This window comes from Hyla sarda, chromosome 4 (assembly GCF_029499605.1).
Source record: "Hyla sarda isolate aHylSar1 chromosome 4, aHylSar1.hap1, whole genome shotgun sequence".
NCBI classification, from domain to species: Eukaryota; Metazoa; Chordata; class Amphibia; order Anura; family Hylidae; genus Hyla; species Hyla sarda.
Genome location: NC_079192.1, coordinates 99,753,200 through 99,774,278, shown reverse-complemented (window position 1 = coordinate 99,774,278; position 21,079 = coordinate 99,753,200). Strand labels below are relative to the sequence as shown.

General features: G+C 44.6%; 1 protein-coding gene across 2 annotated transcripts in view; it reads left to right on the top strand.

The window, feature by feature from the left end:
* RASL12 (RAS like family 12) overlaps window positions 1-21,079 on the top strand; it is a 101,113-nt gene that overhangs the window by 43,657 nt on the left and 36,377 nt on the right. The window contains exons 1-2 of one of the 2 annotated variants that reach the window (XM_056571747.1): window positions 11,166-12,136; window positions 15,401-15,527. In XM_056571747.1, the coding sequence (XP_056427722.1) occupies window positions 15,404-15,527 (124 nt within the window). In that variant the 5' untranslated portion in view covers window positions 11,166-12,136; window positions 15,401-15,403. Of the gene's footprint in view, window positions 1-11,165; window positions 12,137-15,400; window positions 15,528-21,079 lie in introns of those variants that run through there. The other variant, XM_056571748.1, reaches the window with a different exon arrangement.

The following is a 21,079-nucleotide window of genomic DNA, read 5'->3' as shown; positions in this document are numbered from 1 at the left end:
GAGGAGTGCAGCCGGCACCGGTCCCATTCTCAGCTGCTAGAGGATGGTCTTGAGAAATAGCAGATGGGGGAGAAAGATACCCCCCCCCCAAAAATGGTGTCTTCTGTGGCGCGCTCCTCTGGGAGGTCTGTGTCTTGATTTGGGCAAATAACTGACCAGATACAGACTTTAGAAAATAACAAATATTTATTGAAAGCATGCAGGTAAAACAACGCGTTTTGAAGGGCGGGACCCCCTCTTCATCAGGTTTTCTGCTCCACTAGAGAAAATATTGTATGCCCTAAGTGGTAGAGCCAGTTACGGTATCCAAAACTGAAATCACCTAAAGTGTATCTACAAATGGGGCTAATGTTAAAACTTAACCTTTATTAGTACCATATAAAACTGAATATTCTCCACATATAAGGACAGACAATTGGGAAATGTGGTGACCCAGAGGTCCTGGCCTCTGACCAATTATAGATAATAAAACTTTGGATAGAAAGGTGTGTCAATGCTTCAAATAGTGATAATCTGAGGGGACCCTCCACGGGGTGGGGGACAACATTTGTAATGTCATCAACTAAATAAGTCAGCGTTAGGAACACTCCTACATGTGCCATCTGTATTGATGAAAATGCGTTTTCGAGTGGATTGTGCCAAAAGAATGAACAGTCTGAAATGTACATTTTGTTGGCTGAATTTTCCGCTGCAGAATTTTTTGCAGTGGGCACGGTGCAGTAAAATCCCATTAAAGCAATGGGAAAATTCTCCGCTAAGTGCTGCAGCTGAAGCTAGGGGTGGCTGCAGGCACCCAAAATGTTTTCTTCTGACTCCTTTCAGACAAACAGAAAAAGCTATTTTTGTGGAGTTTTGTGGCATTGTCCCCCCCCCCCCCCCCCCCATATATTGTGTATCAGTTTTAGTGATGTGGTGTTTTTTTCTCCTGCTTTTTTTTCATTACAAGTCCAATGATTCTTTAAAGGGGTACTCCAGTGGAAAACATTTTTTTTTTTTATCAACTGGTGCCAGAAAGTTAAACAGATTTGTAAATTACTTCTATTAAAAAAATCTTTAACCTTCCAGTACTTATTAGCTGCTATATAATACAGGGAAAGTTCTTTTCTTTTTTGTATTTATTCATTTTTTTTCTGTCCACGATGCTCCCTGCTGACACCTCTGTCCGTATCAGGAACTGTCCAGAACAGGAGCAAATCCCCATAGCAAACAAATGCTGCTCTGGACAGTTCCTGATACAGAGGTGTCAGCAGAAAGCACTGTGTACATAAAAAAAAAAAAAACTTTCTCTGAAATATACAGCCACTAAAAAGTACTGGAAGGATAACGATTTTTTAATAGAAGTAATTTACAAATCTGTTTAACTTTCTGGCACCAAATAATCAAAAAAGAAATGTTTTCCACCAGAGTACCCCTTTAAGGGGCGGACTGACAACACTCAGGGCCCCTGGACTGAAAAAACAAGGGCCCCCTGCATGGCTCCACTGCTGGTAACACTTCTGCCACACCCCTATTCCACCCAAATCCCTCCACCACCTCCACACACAAAATAAACTTATATATATATATATATATATGTTACGCCGAGCGCTCCGGGTCCCCGCTCCTCCCCGGAGCGCTCGCTACACTCCTCTCACTGCAGCGCTCCGGTCGGTTCCACGGACCCGGGGCGCTGCGATACCGCCTCTGGCCGGGATGCGATTCGCGATGCGGGTAGCGCCCGCTCGCGATGCGCACCCCGGCTCCCGTACCTGACTCGCTCTCCGTCAGTTCTGTCCCGGCGCGCGCGGCCCCGCTCCCTAGGGCGCGCGCGCGCCGGGTCTTTGCGATTTAAAGGGCCACTGCGCCGCTGATTGGCGCAGTGGTTCCAATTAGTGTTTACACCTGTGCACTTCCCTATATCACCTCACTTCCCCTTCACTCCCTCGCCGGATCTTGTTGCCTTAGTGCCAGTGAAAGCGTTTCCTGTGTGTTCCTAGCCTGTGTTCCAGACCTCCTGCCGTTGCCCCTGACTACGATCCTTGCTGCCTGCCCCGACCTTCTGCTACGTCCGACCTTGCTTCTGTCTACTCCCTTGTACCGCGCCTATCTTCAGCAGCCAGAGAGGTTGAGCCGTTGCTAGGGGATACGACCTGGTCACTACCGCCGCAGCAAGACCATCCCGCTTTGCGGCGGGCTCTGGTGAAAACCAGTAGTGACTTAGAACCGATCCTCTAGCACGGTCCACGCCAATCCCTCTCTGGCACAGAGGATCCACTACCTGCCAGCCGGCATCGTGACAGTAGATCCGGCCATGGATCCCGCTGAAGTTCCTCTGCCAGTTGTCGCTGACCTCACCACGGTGGTCGCCCAGCAGTCACAACAGATTGCGCAACAAGGCCAGCAGCTGTCTCAACTGACTGTTATGCTACAACAGTTACTACCACAGCTCCAGCAACCATCTCCTCCGCCAGCTCCTGTACCTCCTCCGCAGCGAGTGGCCGCTTCTGGACTACGACTATCCTTGCCGGATAAATTTGATGGGGACTCTAAGCTTTGCCGTGGCTTCCTTTCCCAATGTTCATTACACTTGGAGATGATGTCGGACCAGTTCCCCACTGAAAGGTCTAAGGTGGCTTTCGTAGTCAGCCTGCTGTCTGGAAAAGCCCTAGCTTGGGCCACACCGCTCTGGGACCGCAATGACCCCGTCACTGCCTCTGTACACTCCTTCTTCTCGGAAATTCGAAGTGTCTTTGAGGAACCTGCCCGAGCCTCTTCTGCTGAGACTGCCCTGTTGAACCTGGTCCAGGGTAATTCTTCCGTTGGCGAGTATGCCGTACAATTCCGTACTCTTGCTTCTGAATTATCCTGGAACAATGAGGCCCTCTGCGCGACCTTTAAAAAAGGCCTATCCAGCAACATTAAAGATGTTCTGGCCGCACGAGAAATGCCTGCTAATCTTCATGAACTTATTCACCTAGCCACTCGCATTGACATGCGTTTTTCCGAAAGGCGTCAGGAGCTCCGCCAAGATATGGACTCTGTTCGCACGAGGCGTTTCTTCTCCTCGGCTCCTCTCTCCTCTGGTTCCCTGCAATCTGTTCCTGTGCCTCCCGCCGTGGAGGCTATGCAGGTCGACCGGTCTCGCCTGACATCTCAAGAGAGGACACGACGCCGCATGGAGAACCTCTGCCTGTACTGCGCTAGTACCGAACACTTCCTGAGGGATTGTCCTATCCGCCCTCCCCGCCTGGAAAGACGTACCCTGACTCCGCACAAAGGTGAGACAATCCTTGATGTCCACTCTGCTTCTCCACGTCTTACTGTGCCTGTGCGGATGTCTGCCTCTGCCTTCTCCTTCTCTTCTGTGGCCTTCTTGGACTCTGGATCTGCAGGAAATTTTATTTTGGCCTCTCTCGTCAACAGGTTCAACATCCCAGTGACCAGTCTCACCAGACCCCTTTACATCAATTGTATAAACAATGAAAGATTGGACTGTTCCATACGTTTCCGCACGGAGCCCCTTCTAATGAGCATCGGATCTCATCACGAGAGGATTGAACTTTTGGTCCTCCCCAATTGCACCTCGGAAATTCTCCTTGGACTTCCCTGGCTTCAACTTCATTCCCCAACCCTGGATTGGTCCACTGGGGAGATCAAGAGTTGGGGGCCCTCTTGTTCCAAGGACTGTCTAAAACCGGTTCCCAGTAACCCTTGCCGTAACTCTGTGCTTCCTCCAGTAACCGGTCTCCCTAAGGCCTATATGGACTTCGCGGATGTTTTCTGCAAAAAACAAGCGGAGACTCTACCTCCTCACAGGCCTTATGATTGTCCTATCGACCTCCTCCCGGGCACTACTCCACCCCGGGGCAGAATTTATCCTCTCTCTGTCCCAGAGACTCTTGCCATGTCTGAATACGTCCAGGAGAATCTAAAAAAGGGCTTTATCCGTAAATCCTCCTCTCCTGCCGGAGCCGGATTTTTCTTTGTGTCCAAAAAAGATGGCTCTCTACGTCCTTGCATTGACTACCGCGGACTTAATAAAATCACGGTTAAGAACCGCTACCCCTTACCCCTCATCTCTGAACTCTTTGATCGCCTCCAAGGTGCCCACATCTTTACTAAATTGGACTTAAGAGGCGCCTATAACCTCATCCGCATCAGAGAGGGGGATGAGTGGAAAACAGCATTTAACACCAGAGATGGACACTTTGAGTATCTGGTCATGCCCTTTGGCCTGTGCAACGCCCCTGCTGTCTTCCAAGACTTTGTTAATGAAATTTTTCGTGATCTGTTATACTCCTGTGTTGTTGTATATCTTGATGATATCCTAATTTTTTCGGCCAATCTAGAAGAACACCGCCAGCATGTCCGTATGGTTCTTCAGAGACTTCGTGACAATCAACTCTATGCTAAAATTGAGAAATGTCTGTTTGAATGCCAATCTCTTCCTTTTCTAGGATACTTGGTCTCTGGCCAGGGACTACAAATGGATCCAGATAAACTCTCTGCCGTCTTAGATTGGCCACGCCCCTCCGGACTCCGTGCCATCCAACGTTTTTTGGGGTTCGCCAATTATTACAGGCAATTTATTCCACATTTTTCTACCATTGTGGCTCCTATTGTGGCTTTAACCAAAAAAAATGCCGATCCCAAGTCTTGGCCTCCTCAAGCGGAAGACGCCTTTAAACAACTCAAGTCCGCCTTCTCTTCGGCTCCCGTGCTCTCCAGACCTGACCCATCTAAACCCTTCCTATTGGAGGTTGATGCCTCCTCAGTGGGAGCTGGAGCTGTCCTTCTACAAAAAAACTCTTCCGGGCATGCTGTTACTTGTGGCTTTTTTTCTAGGACCTTCTCTCCGGCGGAGAGGAACTACTCCATCGGGGATCGAGAGCTTCTAGCCATTAAATTAGCACTTGAGGAATGGAGGCATCTGCTGGAGGGATCAAGATTTCCAGTTATTATTTACACCGATCACAAGAACCTCTCATACCTCGAGTCTGCCCAACGGCTGAATCCTCGTCAGGCCAGGTGGTCTCTGTTCTTTGCCCGATTTAATTTTGAAATTCACTTTCGGCCTGCTGATAAGAACATTAGGGCCGATGCTCTCTCTCGTTCCTCAGATGCTTCTGAAATTGAACTCTCTCCTCAACACATCATTCCTCCTGACTGCCTGATTTCCACTTCTCCAGCCTCCATCAGGCAAACTCCACCAGGAAAGACCTTTGTTTCTCCACGCCAACGCCTCGGAATCCTCAAATGGGGTCACTCCTCCCATCTCGCAGGTCATGCGGGCATCAAGAAATCTGTGCAACTCATCTCTCGCTTCTATTGGTGGCCGACTCTAGAGACTGATGTGGTGGACTTTGTGCGAGCCTGCACTATCTGTGCCCGGGATAAGACTCCTCGCCAGAAGCCCGCTGGTTTTCTTCTTCCTCTGCCTGTTCCCGAACAACCTTGGTCTCTGATTGGTATGGATTTTATTACTGACTTACCCCCATCCCATGGCAACACTGTTATTTGGGTGGTCGTTGATCGATTCTCCAAAATGGCACATTTCATCCCTCTTCCTGGTCTTCCTTCAGCGCCTCAGTTGGCTAAACAATTTTTTGTACACATTTTTCGTCTTCACGGGTTGCCTACGCAGATCGTCTCGGATAGAGGCGTCCAATTTGTGTCTAAATTCTGGAGGGCTCTCTGTAAACAACTCAAGATTAAATTAAATTTTTCTTCTGCATACCATCCTCAATCCAATGGACAAGTAGAAAGAATTAACCAGATCTTGGGTGACTATTTACGACATTTTGTTTCCTCCCGCCAGGATGACTGGGCAGATCTTCTACCTTGGGCCGAATTCTCGTATAATTTCAGAATCTCTGAATCTTCCTCCAAATCCCCGTTTTTCGTGGTGTACGGCCGTCACCCTCTTCCCCCCCTCCCTACCCCCTTGCCCTCTGGTCTGCCCGCTGTGGATGAAATTTCTCGTGATCTCTCCATCATATGGAGAGAGACCCAAAATTCTCTCTTACAGGCTTCTTCACGCATGAAGAGATTCGCAGATAAGAAAAGAAGAGCTCCTCCCATTTTTTCCCCTGGAGACAAGGTATGGCTCTCCGCCAGATATGTCCGCTTCCGTGTCCCTAGCTATAAGTTGGGACCACGCTATCTTGGTCCTTTCAAGATTTTGCGCCAGATTAATCCTGTCTCTTACAAACTTCTTCTTCCTCCTTCTCTTCGTATTCCTAATGCCTTTCATGTTTCTCTTCTTAAACCACTTATCATTAACCGTTTCTCTCCCAAATCTGTTTCCCCCACTCCTGTCTCCGGCTCCTCGGACATCTTCTCCGTCAGAGAAATTTTAGCATCTAAAAAGGTCAGAGGGAAAACCTTCTTTTTAGTGGATTGGGAGGGTTGTGGTCCAGAAGAGAGGTCCTGGGAACCTGAGGACAATATCCTGGACAAAAGTCTGGTCCTCAGGTTCTCAGGCTCCAAGAAGAGGGGGAGACCCAAGGGGGGGGGTACTGTTACGCCGAGCGCTCCGGGTCCCCGCTCCTCCCCGGAGCGCTCGCTACACTCCTCTCACTGCAGCGCTCCGGTCGGTTCCACGGACCCGGGGCGCTGCGATACCGCCTCTGGCCGGGATGCGATTCGCGATGCGGGTAGCGCCCGCTCGCGATGCGCACCCCGGCTCCCGTACCTGACTCGCTCTCCGTCAGTTCTGTCCCGGCGCGCGCGGCCCCGCTCCCTAGGGCGCGCGCGCGCCGGGTCTTTGCGATTTAAAGGGCCACTGCGCCGCTGATTGGCGCAGTGGTTCCAATTAGTGTTTACACCTGTGCACTTCCCTATATCACCTCACTTCCCCTTCACTCCCTCGCCGGATCTTGTTGCCTTAGTGCCAGTGAAAGCGTTTCCTGTGTGTTCCTAGCCTGTGTTCCAGACCTCCTGCCGTTGCCCCTGACTACGATCCTTGCTGCCTGCCCCGACCTTCTGCTACGTCCGACCTTGCTTCTGTCTACTCCCTTGTACCGCGCCTATCTTCAGCAGCCAGAGAGGTTGAGCCGTTGCTAGGGGATACGACCTGGTCACTACCGCCGCAGCAAGACCATCCCGCTTTGCGGCGGGCTCTGGTGAAAACCAGTAGTGACTTAGAACCGATCCTCTAGCACGGTCCACGCCAATCCCTCTCTGGCACAGAGGATCCACTACCTGCCAGCCGGCATCGTGACAATATATATACGCATACACATATAAAAAACACTTTAACATAGGTAAAATAATTTTCCATGACCAATAATACCAGTATACAAGGAGAAAATATATACCACCACACAATAACTGGATAATACCACCATACTGTACTGAATAAAACCACTATACACGGACCAGTATATTATACAGGATCTGTATACTATATAAGTGATTATATACAGGACCATATGGAGGTAGATACTATCTGTACAGAGATCTGTATACAATATAACTGATTATATACACAGGACCATACGGCGGTAGATATCAGCTGTACACAGGATCTGTATACCATAGAAGTGCTTACAGTTACATCTAGGGACTCACAATTATGTCTTTTCTGGTCGGGAGAGTCCTCTTTCCTTTTCTTCTCCATCCAGATCAGACCACCATGTCAATCTCTTAGCATCTGCAAGACAAACATGTTAGACTGCGTTTTTCCAGTGCCCTCCCCTCCTCTACACAATCTTCCCATTTATAGGCCCACAAACTGTAATAATGCCCTCCTTGGTGTCCTGCACAGTAAAAGGGCAAGTAGGTAGGTAACCAGATAGGTAGATCATAAGATTTAAGGATTTCTGTTGAACAATTTGAGGGAAAAAAATGCCCGAAGAAACATCCACATATATGTACACAAACGTTTGTTTTCTGGCATATTTTTCAACCTGTAGAGTTTTATGGGAGGAAAAACACCCCAAAATTGGTAGACAAAATGCCAGAGCCAGATTGTGCTGTGATTTAGAGAAAATGAAAGCCACAAACAAAAACATCATGTGACTCTGGTATTTCATATTTCCCTATTGACTGCCAGCTAACCACTGGCTGCAGCATTTTTGTCCCCCCAAAAAAAGCCATTTGTCGACAATGGCTTTTTTCTGCATTTTCACTCTAGATCTATAGGGAATAAAAATGATTTAGCTCATAATAAGGGACATACCGTATATACTCGAGTATAAGCCGACCCGAATATAAGCCGAGGCCCCTAATTTCACCCCCAAAACCCAGGAAAAGTTATTGACTCGACTATAAGCCTACGGTGGGAAATACATCATCCCCCCCTGTCATCATCCAGACCCCCCGTCATCATCCCCCTGTCATCATTCCCCCTTCATCATCACCACCTGTCATCATCCCCCCTTCATCATTACCCTGTCATCTCCCCCATGTCATCATCCAGACCCCCCATCATCATCACCGCCTGTCATCATCCCCCCCTTCATCATCAACGCCTGTCATCATCCCCCCCTTCATCATTACAGCCTGTCATCATCCCCCCTTTCATCATTACCCTGTCATCATGCCCCCTTCATCATCACCACCTATCATCATCCCCCTGTCATCATCCCACACCCCCCCTTCATCATCACCGCCTGTCATCATCCCGCCCCACCCCACCCCTTCATCACCGCCTGTCAATGTCTGAACAGTGGTCTTCAACCTGCGGACCTCCAGATGTTTCAAAACTACAACTCCCAGCATGCCCGGACAGCCGATGGCTGTCCGGGCATGCTGGGAGTTGTAGTTTTGAAACATCTGGAGGTCGGCAGGTTGAAGACCACTGAGGGTGGAGAGTTCACTCGAGTATAAGCCGATGGGGGTGTTTTCATCACGAAAAATCGTGCTGAAAAACTCGGCTTATACTCGAGTATATACGGTACACACATTAAAAAGCGAGAAAATTGCATTTAACTGAAGGTTTATTTTAAGAACATAAACAAGATTGTTTTGGCTTTAGTAGAAATCTAGAACTTTCTGTATTTATTAGCTGTTAATTCACCGTGATTCTTTCATTCAGCAAACTAACATTTCATATACGAAAATGGTTGTAGGGGCAGCCGGCCAGTGCAGGCATCCTGCTGGTGATACCTAAGGGGCCCATATTTGGCCATAAAGTCCAGATTCACTCCCTCTCCTGCTCTCAGTAACTGATGTGTTTCCTAGGTATCTTTAGTGTGTGTTCACATGCTCAGGTTTGTAATTGCAATTATTAAATACAAATCCAAGAATGGATTTGAAAGGAGGAGGAGTTCCCAGTCTTTTCTTTATAACTGACCTTCCATATGTGAACTGTTTATGGCTTTGTTTCCAATAATTCAATAATTGCAATTAAAAACCTGAATTTGCACACCTATTGAATATAAGAATGGGTGATCAGTGGATCCATATACCAACATATTTTTGTCAATAGACTATTGTTTTTTTCCAATTATTTTTTCCAATGATTTCCACTTTTGGTTTTAAGTAGAAACCTACCAGCCCATTTAAACTGCTTATGGTCATTTTAGCAGTGTTACATCTATGTGTGAATAGTTTTAATTTTCGATTGACAGAAGTCCATTGTATTCATGAAATGCAGACTCCTCCTGATCAACTTATGCACAATAAGGCCATGTTCACATGACGGAATTTCCCAGTGGAATTCTATAGAAAAATTCTGTTGCAAATCCAAAATTCTGTTGTTTTCAATGGGATTCTGCTGCACCGCGAACAAGGTGAAATTTCGGTGGCAGATCTTTCCGCTGCAGAAATTCCGATTCTGGTGTCTGCCGAAAGAATGAACATGTTCATTCTTTTGGCAAAATCCACTTGGAAAGCATTGACGTCTATGGAGATGGTGAAGGTGCATTGTTGCGGTCCTGCTATTTGTGGAATGTCCGTGTTTTTTGGGCAGACATTCAGCACATTTTCTGCAGTGTCAGCATAGCCTTAGGCTATGTTCACATGGTGTGAAATAGAAGCAGCAAAATGCACATGTATTTCAATGCTGCTAGGCTAGGTTTTTTCTCTGGCTTTTTTTTTTTTTTTTTTTTTTTTAAATAACTGTAAAATTGGTTGTTTTATACCTGTGAACATATGTGGAAAACAAAACAACTGTGTACTGTGCTTTTTTTACATTGGATTTAATGGGATACACATTAATGATGTACAATACACTTTCAATACAAGTGTTTAATGCTTTAAATATACGTATTAAAGGGGTACTCCAGTGGAAAACTGGTGCCATAAAGTTAAACAGATTTGTAAATTACTTCTATTAAAAAATCTTAATCCTTCTAGTACTTATTAGCTGCTGAATACTACAGAGGAAACTTTTCTTTTTGGAACACAGAGCTCTCTGCTGACATCACGAGCACAGTGCTCTCTGCTGACACCTCTGTCCATTTTAAGAACTGTCCAGAGTAGGAGAAATGTATGGGAAATGTGATAACTCTCCGACATCTGGGAAGGGGGAATCAGCGTGAAAAATGTTACAACATAGGGGGACATTTATCAAAGCATTTTGTAGGTTTTTTTTTTTTGCTTAAAATTGTCTCAAAAAAGTCGCACTTGCGACTACTCTTTTTGATTGTGCGGTGTCCTAAGCAAAAAATAAAAATCTTGCTTACCAAAGCAAAAAGTGATTTTTGACTTGCAGTGGTCAGAGAAGTGCGAAAGTCGTAAAAAAGTGTTTAATGCTTTAAATATATGTATTAAAGGGGTACTCCGGTGGAAAACTGGTGCCATAAAGTTAAACAGATTTGTAAATTACTTCTATTAAAAAATCTTAATCCTTCTAGTACTTATTAGCTGCTGAATACTACAGAGGAAACTCTTTTCTTTTTGGAACACAGAGCTCTCTGCTGACATCACAAGCACAGTGCTCTCTGCTGACACCTCTGCCCATTTTAAGAACTGTCCAGAGTAGGAGAAAATCCCCATAGAAAACATATGCTGCTCTGGACAGTCCCTAAAATGGACAGAGATGTCAGCAGAGAGCACTGTGCTCTTGATTCAGCAGAGAGCTCCATGTTCCAAAAAGAAAAGAATTTCCTCTGTAGTATTCAGCAGCTAATAAGTACTGGGAGGATTAAGATTTTTTTTAATAGAAGTAATTTACAAATCTGTTTAACTTTCTGGCACCACTTGATAAAAAAAAAAAAAAAGAAAGTTTGCCACCGAAGTACCCCTTTAATACCAGGAGTAAACAAAGCCTAACAAAGGGAGAGCTGTCAGTATCAGGAGGGCAGGGGAACCCACATATCATGAATATATACAACTCCAGCTTCAAGGTGCTGGTATTGTCCTGACACACAGCTAAAATCGTCATGGCTGTAGACGGTTATAACAAACTAAAAGAAACTCTTTTTAGGGACAACTGAAAAAAGTGTGACCCTTGTCTCACATCCTAGACGCAGCGTGTAAACCTAGACCGCCTCAGGAACAATCAGTGCATTGCAGTATTAGGTTTAGGGACAATTCCTTGGGACCGGGGATGATCTGCGACACACACAGAAGATGATTCTCATTCTTCTCCTCTGGGGCATTGGAAATGTACTTCCCATACAAGGAGTTTGGCACAGGCCCAGCCTGTCCAGAACAGTAGAACAGCACTGCCCCATTTACAGAATGATGGAACAGGAGACTGACTAAAAGACAGTGGGAAGGAAACTGGGCACTGAGACATCTGGCTAGAGAAGACATTTCGGCTACAGACAGGAGTCACAGCACCTTGGAGAGAGGAAAGAACATGTCATGTCTTCTTTATAGGATTTACTGTTCTGGATAATGGACATTGAGAATCTACAGTAACTGGGAAATAGTGGGAGCTGGGAACTGACACATCCCAAGATCAGCTGAGAGGGGATCCGGGGGGAGCGCTGTGTAGATTCCAGCTGTTGGGAAGAGGCAGCTGGAGTCCTGGTAGCAAAAATCAACAGGAACTTAGCCCAGAATTACACAGGATTAAGGAGCGCCTCAGTCTGGACCTTTCATCTCCCCTATAGGGATAAGGCCGGTGTCTGAAGCCGCTGACGCAGAATGTGCTTTTCCAGCATTTGTCCCATAGGATTTGTAAAGCTCTCATTGTGGCTTGGAAAATCCCAGGGTCTGTAACTACTCAGACCCCCAAATCCTTCCTACTCACTAATGCCAGGTGAGACAGCAGTGCCTTTTAACTATTTAGTATACTGATGTATTTATTATACTGGCGTATGACTCACTGTGATATCGTGATGCCTTATCGAAACTTATCAAAATGTTAACACGTATATCTAGGACAGTGTTTCCCAACCGGTGTGCCTCCTGCTGTTCCAAAACTACAACTCCCAGCATGTCCGGACAGGCTTCGGCTGTCCGGACATGCTGGGAGTTGTAGTTTTGCAACAGCTGGAGGCACACCGGTTGGGAAACACTGAAATGCTGGGAGTTGTAGTTTTGCAACACCGGTTGGGAAACACTGATCCAGGATATGTCTGTTATCAGCGTACTCTAAGATGGGCGCAGTTATAAAGGGGATCTAGAATACACGGAACAGTAATATATGTGATGTTAGCTTTTCTCCACTATATAGTGTAACTTTTTTGCGGCTGCACTGTATGGGAAATGTGATAGCTCTCCGACATCTGGAAACGGAGAATCAGCGTGAAAAATGTTACAACATAGGGGGACATTTAACAAAGCATTTTCCAATTTTTTTTTTGCTTAAAATTGTGGCAAAAAAATTGGTCTTTTTTTCTGCCACTTTTTGATTGTGCAGTGTCCTAAGCAAAAAAAATCAAAATCTTGCTTACCAAAGCAAAAAGTGATTTCTGACTTGCAGTGGTCAGAGATTTATCAAGTGCGAAAGTTGCAAAAAAAAGTCGCATTACATGAAAAAAACCTACTAAATTTACTCCAGCTCAGACATGGAGCAGAAAAAGCCACTACCAAGGCAAAAAAAGAAAAATCACTTACGTGAAAGAAATTTATCGACAGGCTGAAAGCAGATGATAAATAAGTCGCACATAAGCAAAAAAACAAAAAAAAATTGTAAGAAAAAAAATAACTAAAATAAGGAATACATAAGCAAACATTGATAAATGTCCCTCATGGTTGATAAAATTGTGAAATTGTAACAATTTATGACCATAGAGAAGCTTGAGTAGTACGTGCTAATGTGGCTGGAGACATGGACGGTGCAGACTGTAGTCTAAACAGACAATGTTTAAGTATATATAGAATACATTTCATTGTGAATGGTCTGTAATGTACTCTCGTAAATCCTAACGGAAACACATACAAAGCTAAAAGCTGGCACACAGTCCGTAACATTACACATATAAACACTATACAGGTCATAAAACAATAAGTGATAAAGTATTGCTACATAACAGAATGTCTATGGATGACAATCTATAGTAACAAGGTAAAGTTCAATTTACATCTGCGTCAGAGGTTCCATTTGGCGCCTCCATCGCAGATTCCGGTACTATTACTGGAATAGAGAAAAGTAGAGAAGCATGCAACGCTGTTTTGTCTGAAATATTGGACGCCATGCCGAAAACCTGACAGAGCTCAATAAAGTCAATGGGGAACATCATGTAATGAGTTTGTCGCTGCCGTTATTTTCATTCTGCAGTTACGATGGAGCAGAAAAACGGAACTGCTAAGTAAACAAATCTACATATATTATTTGTATCTAATGGACCTCACCTCTGCTTATGCTGGCCAATAATATTAGACTATTGTTTGCCGAATCTTCTAATTTTGGTGGGACTGGCTATCCAATGTGTGTGTTGGCCTCCAAGCTCTCCCCTGACATATGATGATTGGGGGGCAGAAGAATTGGGCAGTTGGATTTCATGCCCAATCTTTTTCTTCAGTTGGTTTACCCTCCTCTTTCTAATGGGAAGACATACCCAATTGGCCAAGTGTGCATGTATATTGGAATTGGGGTTGGGAGAGATAGCTATCTAAGACACCTATCTAAGGTGTATGGCTAGCTTTAGTTAGTCCCAGGCTGTTTTGGTCTCCACCAAAAAAATAACCCCAAAAGCTGCCATAATATGTATTCTCCCAACAATCCAGTATATTCAAGAAACAATAGATGGACTAAATATACTTACTGGATGTTGTGACCCAACCATTGGGAATTAAAAGACTCCAATTGCTAAAAGGCAGATGTGGAAACTAGTATGATGCCAGCGAATACATGTTTTTTTTTGTTTTTTATCGTTTGTCTTTTGTTTTATACTGTCAGTATAAAATAAAAGGAGAACAGACCCTAGGATATATTGTTAGTATATATAGTCTTCAAAGCATGGATCACAGCTATGGGGACTGCACTGTCTGTACATACATTGCATTCTCGGATGAGGTATGTGTACATAGTGATATATACCGATCAGCCATAACAGTAAGTGGTGAAGTGCATACTATTATCTGGTGACAATGAAATGTGTCATAAACTTGGATATACAATATTAAAGGAGTACTCCACAGGAAAAAAAAATTTTAAATTACGTCTATAAAAAAATCTCAATCCTTCCAGTACTTATCAGCTGCTGTTTTGATACACAGGAAGTTCTTTTCTTTTTGAATTTCCTTTCTGCCTGATCACAATGCTCTCTGCTGACACCTCTGTCCATTTTAGGAACTGTCCAGAGTAGGAGCAAATCCACATAGAAAGCCTATCCTGCTCTGGACAGAGGTGTCAGCAGAGAGCACTGTGGTCAGACAGAAATTCAAAAAGAAAACAACTTCCTGTGGCTCATAACAGCAACAGATAAGTACTGGAATGATTAGGTTTTTATAATAGAAATCATTTACAAATATGTTTAACTTTCTGGTTACAGTTGATTTAAAAAAAATGTTTTCCAGTGGAGTACCCCTTTAAGAAGCAATTATTAAGTTAATTATTTGGATGCAGATAAATGGGTAAGCATAATCCCTATTCTTGCTGTGGCAATGTTCAGTTTTTTTGTTTTGTGACCATTTTTGTTACCATCTTTATTTTGTCAGCCATATGAGGGCTTATTTTTATACTAGACTAGTTAACTTTCCAATGGCATCTTTTTTATGTTACCACAAAATGTATTGAGATGTCAACTGCACTTAGCAGGCCGCACCCGTCATGTATGGAGAGTGAATAGCCCGTGAGCCTGCTAGATAACTCCCTGATCTTAATTTGGGGGTGTTCCAGTATGCAGTGGGATCTATGGGATGCGCTGGAAAAACAAGTCCGATTGATGGTGGTCCCACCCTACGACCTTCAGGGAATCTGCTAGCTGACCTTGTAAGGGTTCTTCATGGATCTTTATGGGTCATCAGCTGGTAACCGTAGCCTAAGTTGACAATAAAACAGTGCATATCCTGTGCTCAGTTATAGAATAGCAAAATACCACTCAAATTCATTCCCTTTTCTCTTCTCTTATAATAGATAATGTCACTGATGTTCGGTAAACCTAGAGCCGTCAATGCTTCCCATTTCACTGCTTCTAATGACCGCAGTTTTCACTCAGAATGCAACCTTGTGCTGCTAGGGTGTCGAGGAGCTGGCAAGTCAGGTAAGATAAATATAACTTCAATGGAGCCAAGTTGCAAAATCACACAGAACCCTTAGAAGAGAAAAGAAGATGTGGTTTTGAAAAAAGTAGTCATCTTCTAATCTAGAACAGCCAAGGCATAAAAGAAGAGTAGTTTGGTAAAACGGTATCTGATGGTGATCATATCATATTTTTCATGTCAGATTTTGTATGAATCTAGCAGAGAGGTATGTTTTTGTATGAAATTGAAGGCATACAGAACAGTAAAGCCCCATGGACGTCTACGGTTAGTGTATTACAATTCTTTATGCCAAGGATATTCCATGGGGGAAAGCTGAGGATTAGCTCTGCTGACTGACAATGAGTCTATACATGTGGGGATCCATGGCAAAGCAAACCGTGGATCATCTTCAGATTTCTGCCACAGAAATACATGCTGGATTGCAAACTGAGGAGACACAAACAGAGACACAGCTGAAAGCTCAAGTTAGTCTTCAATCTCACCCAAGGGATGGATTCACAGTTTACACTGCTCAGTACTGCTTTACAATGTTGTAGCTGCTGCTGAGGTTTTTTTTTGTTTTAGAGAGAGTACTATACTTTAGATATATAAAGGAGTAGGATCTCCTCTTTTATGTGTGTGCAGTATGAAGATGAAGCCTGCAGAATGAAAAACTGGTAAAAATGCCATATATGATGGTGCTACTCCTCATGTACACACACAAGAGGACTTATCCTAAAAAGGTTGTTGTAAGCTTGGTCATCATATCATAGCTTTAGATCATAAAATGAATAGTATATATTTTGTTTAGTTATCAGGTTTGCTTGAAACATACAATGAAGGAACATACCCCTTAGTTTCATTATTGTGACCAACAATTTGTTCAGTTATGCCAGTTTGGCAAAATATTTTGTGGCAAAAACACTTGACCAATATTGCCATTGTCATTGTAAGCCTTTCTAGCATGTTAAGATGTCTGTTGATTGCATCACAATGGCTGACAGCAAAACATAAATAGACACTGTCATTTAAACAAACTTTGCATAGATCAATAGTACAAGGGAATACAAGAAACATTAAAGGGTACCTCTCATCAAATAAACTTTTGATATATTTTAGATTAATGAATGTTGAATAACTTTCCAATAGCATGTTAATGAAAAATATGCTTCTTTCTATTGTATTTTTCCCGATCAGTTCTGTCAGCAAGCATTTCTTACTCATGCTGGAGTCCTAAACACTCAGAGATGCCAGCCTGCTTTGTTCACAGCCAAACAGGCTGTGAACAAAGCAGGCTGGCAGCTCCGAGTGTTCTCGTTTGTGAACAAAGCAGACTAGCAGCTCGTAGTGTTTAGGACTCCAGCATGAGTCTGAAATGCTTGCTGCCAGGACTGGTAGGGAGACCCCTAGTGGTTATTTCTTCAAAGTGGAAAATTAAATAGAAAGAAGCATATTTTGTAATAACATGCAATTGTAAAGATATTCTGCATACATTAATCTATAATATATCAAAAGTTTTTTTTTGATAAGAGGTACCCTTTAATATATCTTATACAACAAAAATGCTTCTTCTTCCGTTTATCAATCTTCTTCCATCTCACCCACTCGGTTTCCACATGAAAATCAGCTACGCTTTGTCCTGTGTCAGCAAGACAAGCCAATACAAGTCTATAGAGGGGGAGAGGGAGCACCGCCCACCAGCTCTGAAAGAACTGCAAATTAGTGAAAAAGCCTGCAGAGCAGAACTTTGCTAAAAATAGCATATACAAGTTATATAATGGCCAGAAATAGTGCTGCTTCTCGTGTACACACACTCAGAGCAGCTTATCCTGGAAAGTTACCTAAAATGACATATCCGTTGACCAGTTGCCCATAGAAACCCATCAGATTTCCTTTTCTTATTTTTCAGAGGCCTTTTTAAAAATGAAGGACACAATCTGATTGGTTGCTATGGGCAACTGCACCACCTTTCATTTGCACACGTTTTGATAAATCTTCCCTGGAAGTTTTTTTTCTAAGCCTTTTAAAGAAAGGATCCACACGTGGATGAAATTTTCCACCCCTACTACAATGACAGGGGTGAAGTCCACAATGAAAATCCGTGACAAATCTGCAACAGAACTGACACGCTGCAGATCTGAAAAGCCACAGTTTGATGTATGGAACATAGCGATAGTATGTGAAGGAGAGTTAGAAAATGTTATTTATTTTCCTGGTACTGTAAACTACTATGTCTGCTCAAATCTGCTGGTAAAATATGCAGTATTTCCATTACATGTGAATTCAGCCTTAAAGGGGTACTCCCATGGAAAACTTTTTTTAAATCAACTGGTGCCAGAAAGTTAAACAGATTTGTAAATCACTTCTATTAAAAAATCTTAATCCTTCCAGTACTTTTTAGGGGCTGTATACTAAAGAGAAATCAAAAAAAGAAATGCAGTTCCTCTGATATCATGACCAAAGTGCTCTCTGCTGACCTCTGCTGTCCATTTCAGGAACTATCCAGAGTAGGAGAAAATTCCCATAGCAAACATATGCTGCTCTGGAAAGTTCCTAAAATGGACAGCAGAGGTCAGCAGAGAGCACTGTGGTCAGGACATCAGAGGAAATGCATTTCTTTTTTGGATTTCTCTTTAGTATACAGCCCCTAAAAAGTACTGGAAGGATTAAGATTTTTTAATAGAAGTGATTTACAAATCTGTTTAACTTTCTGACAGCAGTTGATTTAAAAAAAAAAAAGTTTTCCACGGGAGTACCCCTTTAACCTCTTAAGGACCCAGGACGAACGGGGAGGTCCCCGCACCCTGGGCTTTAAGGACCCAGGACGTCCCCGTACGTCCTGGTGTTTTCCGGTCTCTGCCGCTCGGCGGGCAGAGATCGGAAGCGGATGCCTGCTGAAATGCTTCAGCAGGCATCCAGGGCAAACGCGATCGCCGCAAATCGCAAGGGAAGTCGCCCTTGCGATCTGCGGCGATACTGGGCTGATCGGGTCTCTGGGACCCGACCACCCGGTAATTTCGCATGATCCCGGCTGTCACAGACAGCCAGGACCATGCTAAAGAATAGGAGCGAGGTGGCAAGCCTGCAGGAGGGGGGGGGGGGGGGGGGGCGGTTACTTCCTCCCGTCCTGCCCGGCCCCTTGAAGGCCGGAGAGGACGCGGCGGGGGACGGGGGAGTGCTGGGGACCGGCCCCGGTACTTACCTCGTCCGTGAAGACCCGGATCCAGACGATGAAGACGGCGGCGACAGGTGAGTAGATCTTCAGCCGCCGTCGGCCCCTTTACAGCAATGCACGTCGCCGTCAAACGACATGCATTGCTGTATTGGGACCCTGTAAACTACAACTCTCAGCATGCCCAGACAGCCCTTGGCGTCTGGGCATGCTGGGAGTTGCAGTTTTGCAACTTCTGGAGGTCCACAGTTTTTGGACCACTGTGCCCTTCCAGATGTTGCAAAACTACACATCCTCAGCATGCCCTTACTGTCCAGGCATGCTGGGAGTTGTAGTTCTGTAACATCTGGCCATTCAGATGTTTCAGAACTACAACTCCCAGCATGCCTGGACAGTTTTGGCATACTGGGAGTTGTAGTTTTGCAACATCTGGAAGGGCACAGATTGGGAACCACTGTATTAGTGGTCTGCAAACTGTAGTCCTCCAGATGTTGCAAAACTACAACTCCAAGCATGCTGGGAGTTGTAGTTCGGCAACATCTGGCTCGAAAGATGTTGCCGAACTACTACTCCCAGCATGCCTGAGAATGTTTGGGAGTTGTGGTTTTGCAACAGCTGGAGGCACACTGGTTGGGAAACATTGTTTCCTAACTCAGTGTTTCCCAACCCGTGTGCCTCCAGCTGTTGCAAAACTATAACTACCAGCATGCACTGAGACTGTGCATGCTGGGAGTTGTAGTTATGCAACAGCTGGAGGTCCCCCCCCCCCTCTGAATGTACAGGGTACATTCACATGGGCAGGGGCTTACAGTGAGTATCGGGCTGCAAGTTTGCAATGCAGCAAATTTTGCGCGGCAGCTCAAACTCGCAGCGTGAAACTTGCTGTAACCCCCACCCGTGTGACTGTACCCTAAAAAACTACACTACACTAACACAAAATAAAATAAAAAGTAAAAAACACTACATATACATATACCCCCTACACAGCCCCCCTCCCCTCCCCAATAAAAAGGAAAAACGTCTGGTACGCCACTGTTTTCAAAATGGAGCCTCCAGCTGTTGCAAAACAACAACCCCCCAGTATTGCTGGACAGCCGTTGACTGTCCAGGCAAGCTGGGAGTTTTGCAACAGCTGGAGGCACCCTGTTTGGGAATCACTGGCGTAGAATACCCCTATGTCCACCCCTATGCAAATCCCTAATTCAGGCCTCAAATGCACATGGCGCTCTCAATTCGGAGCCCTGTCTTATTTCAAGGCAACAGTTTAGGGTCACATATGGGGTATCGCCGTACTCGGGAGAAATTGCCTAACAAATTTTGGGGGGCTTTTTCTCCTTTCACCCCTTATGAAAAGGTGAAGTTGGGGTCTACACCAGCATGTTAGTGTAAAAAAATAAACTTTTTACACTAACATGCTGGTGTTGCCCTATACTTTTCATTTTAACAAGAGGTAAAGGGGAAAAAAGCGCCCCAAAATTTGTAAAGCAATTTCTCCCGAGTACGGAGATACCACATATGTGGGCGCAAAGTGCTCTGGGGGCACACAACAAGGCCCAGAAGGGAGAGTGCGCCATGTACATTTGAGGTGATTTGCACAGGGGTGGCTGATTGTTACAGCGGTTTTGACAAACGCAAAAAAACAAAACCCCACATGTGACCCCATTTCGGAAACTACACCCCTCACGGAATGTAATGAGGGGTGCAGTGAGAATTTACACCCCACAGGTGTCTGACGGATCTTTGGAACAGTGGGCTGTGCAAATTAAAAATGTTGTACAGCCCACTGTTCCAAAGATATGACAGACACCAGTGGGGGGTAAATGCTCAATTTACGCCTTGTTACATTCCTCAAGGGGTTTAGTTTCCAAAATGGTATGCCATGTGGGGGTTATTTTGCTGTCCTGGCACCATATGGGCTTAATAAATGCGACATGCCCCCCGAGCAAAATTTGCTCTCAAAAAGCCAAATATGACTCCTTCTCTTCTGAGCATTGTAGTTCGCCCGTAGTGCACTTCAGGTCAACTTACGGGGTACCTCCATACTCAGAAGAGATGTGGTTACAAATTGTGGGGGGTATTTTCTGCTATTAACCCTTGAAAAAATGTGAAATTTGGGGGGGAAACACACCTTTTAGTGTTTTTTTTTTTTTTTACGTATGCAAAAGTCGTGAAACCCCTGTGGGGTATTAAGGCTCACTTTATTTCTTGTTACGTTCTACAAGGGGTCTAGTTTCCAAAATGGTATGCCATGTGTTTTTTTTTTTTGCTTTCCTGGCACCATAGGGGCTTCCTAAATGCTACATGCCCCCGAGCAAAATTTGCTCTCAAAAAGCCAAATATGACTCCTTCTCTTCTGAGCATTGTAATTCACCCATAGTACACCTCAGGTCAACTTATGGG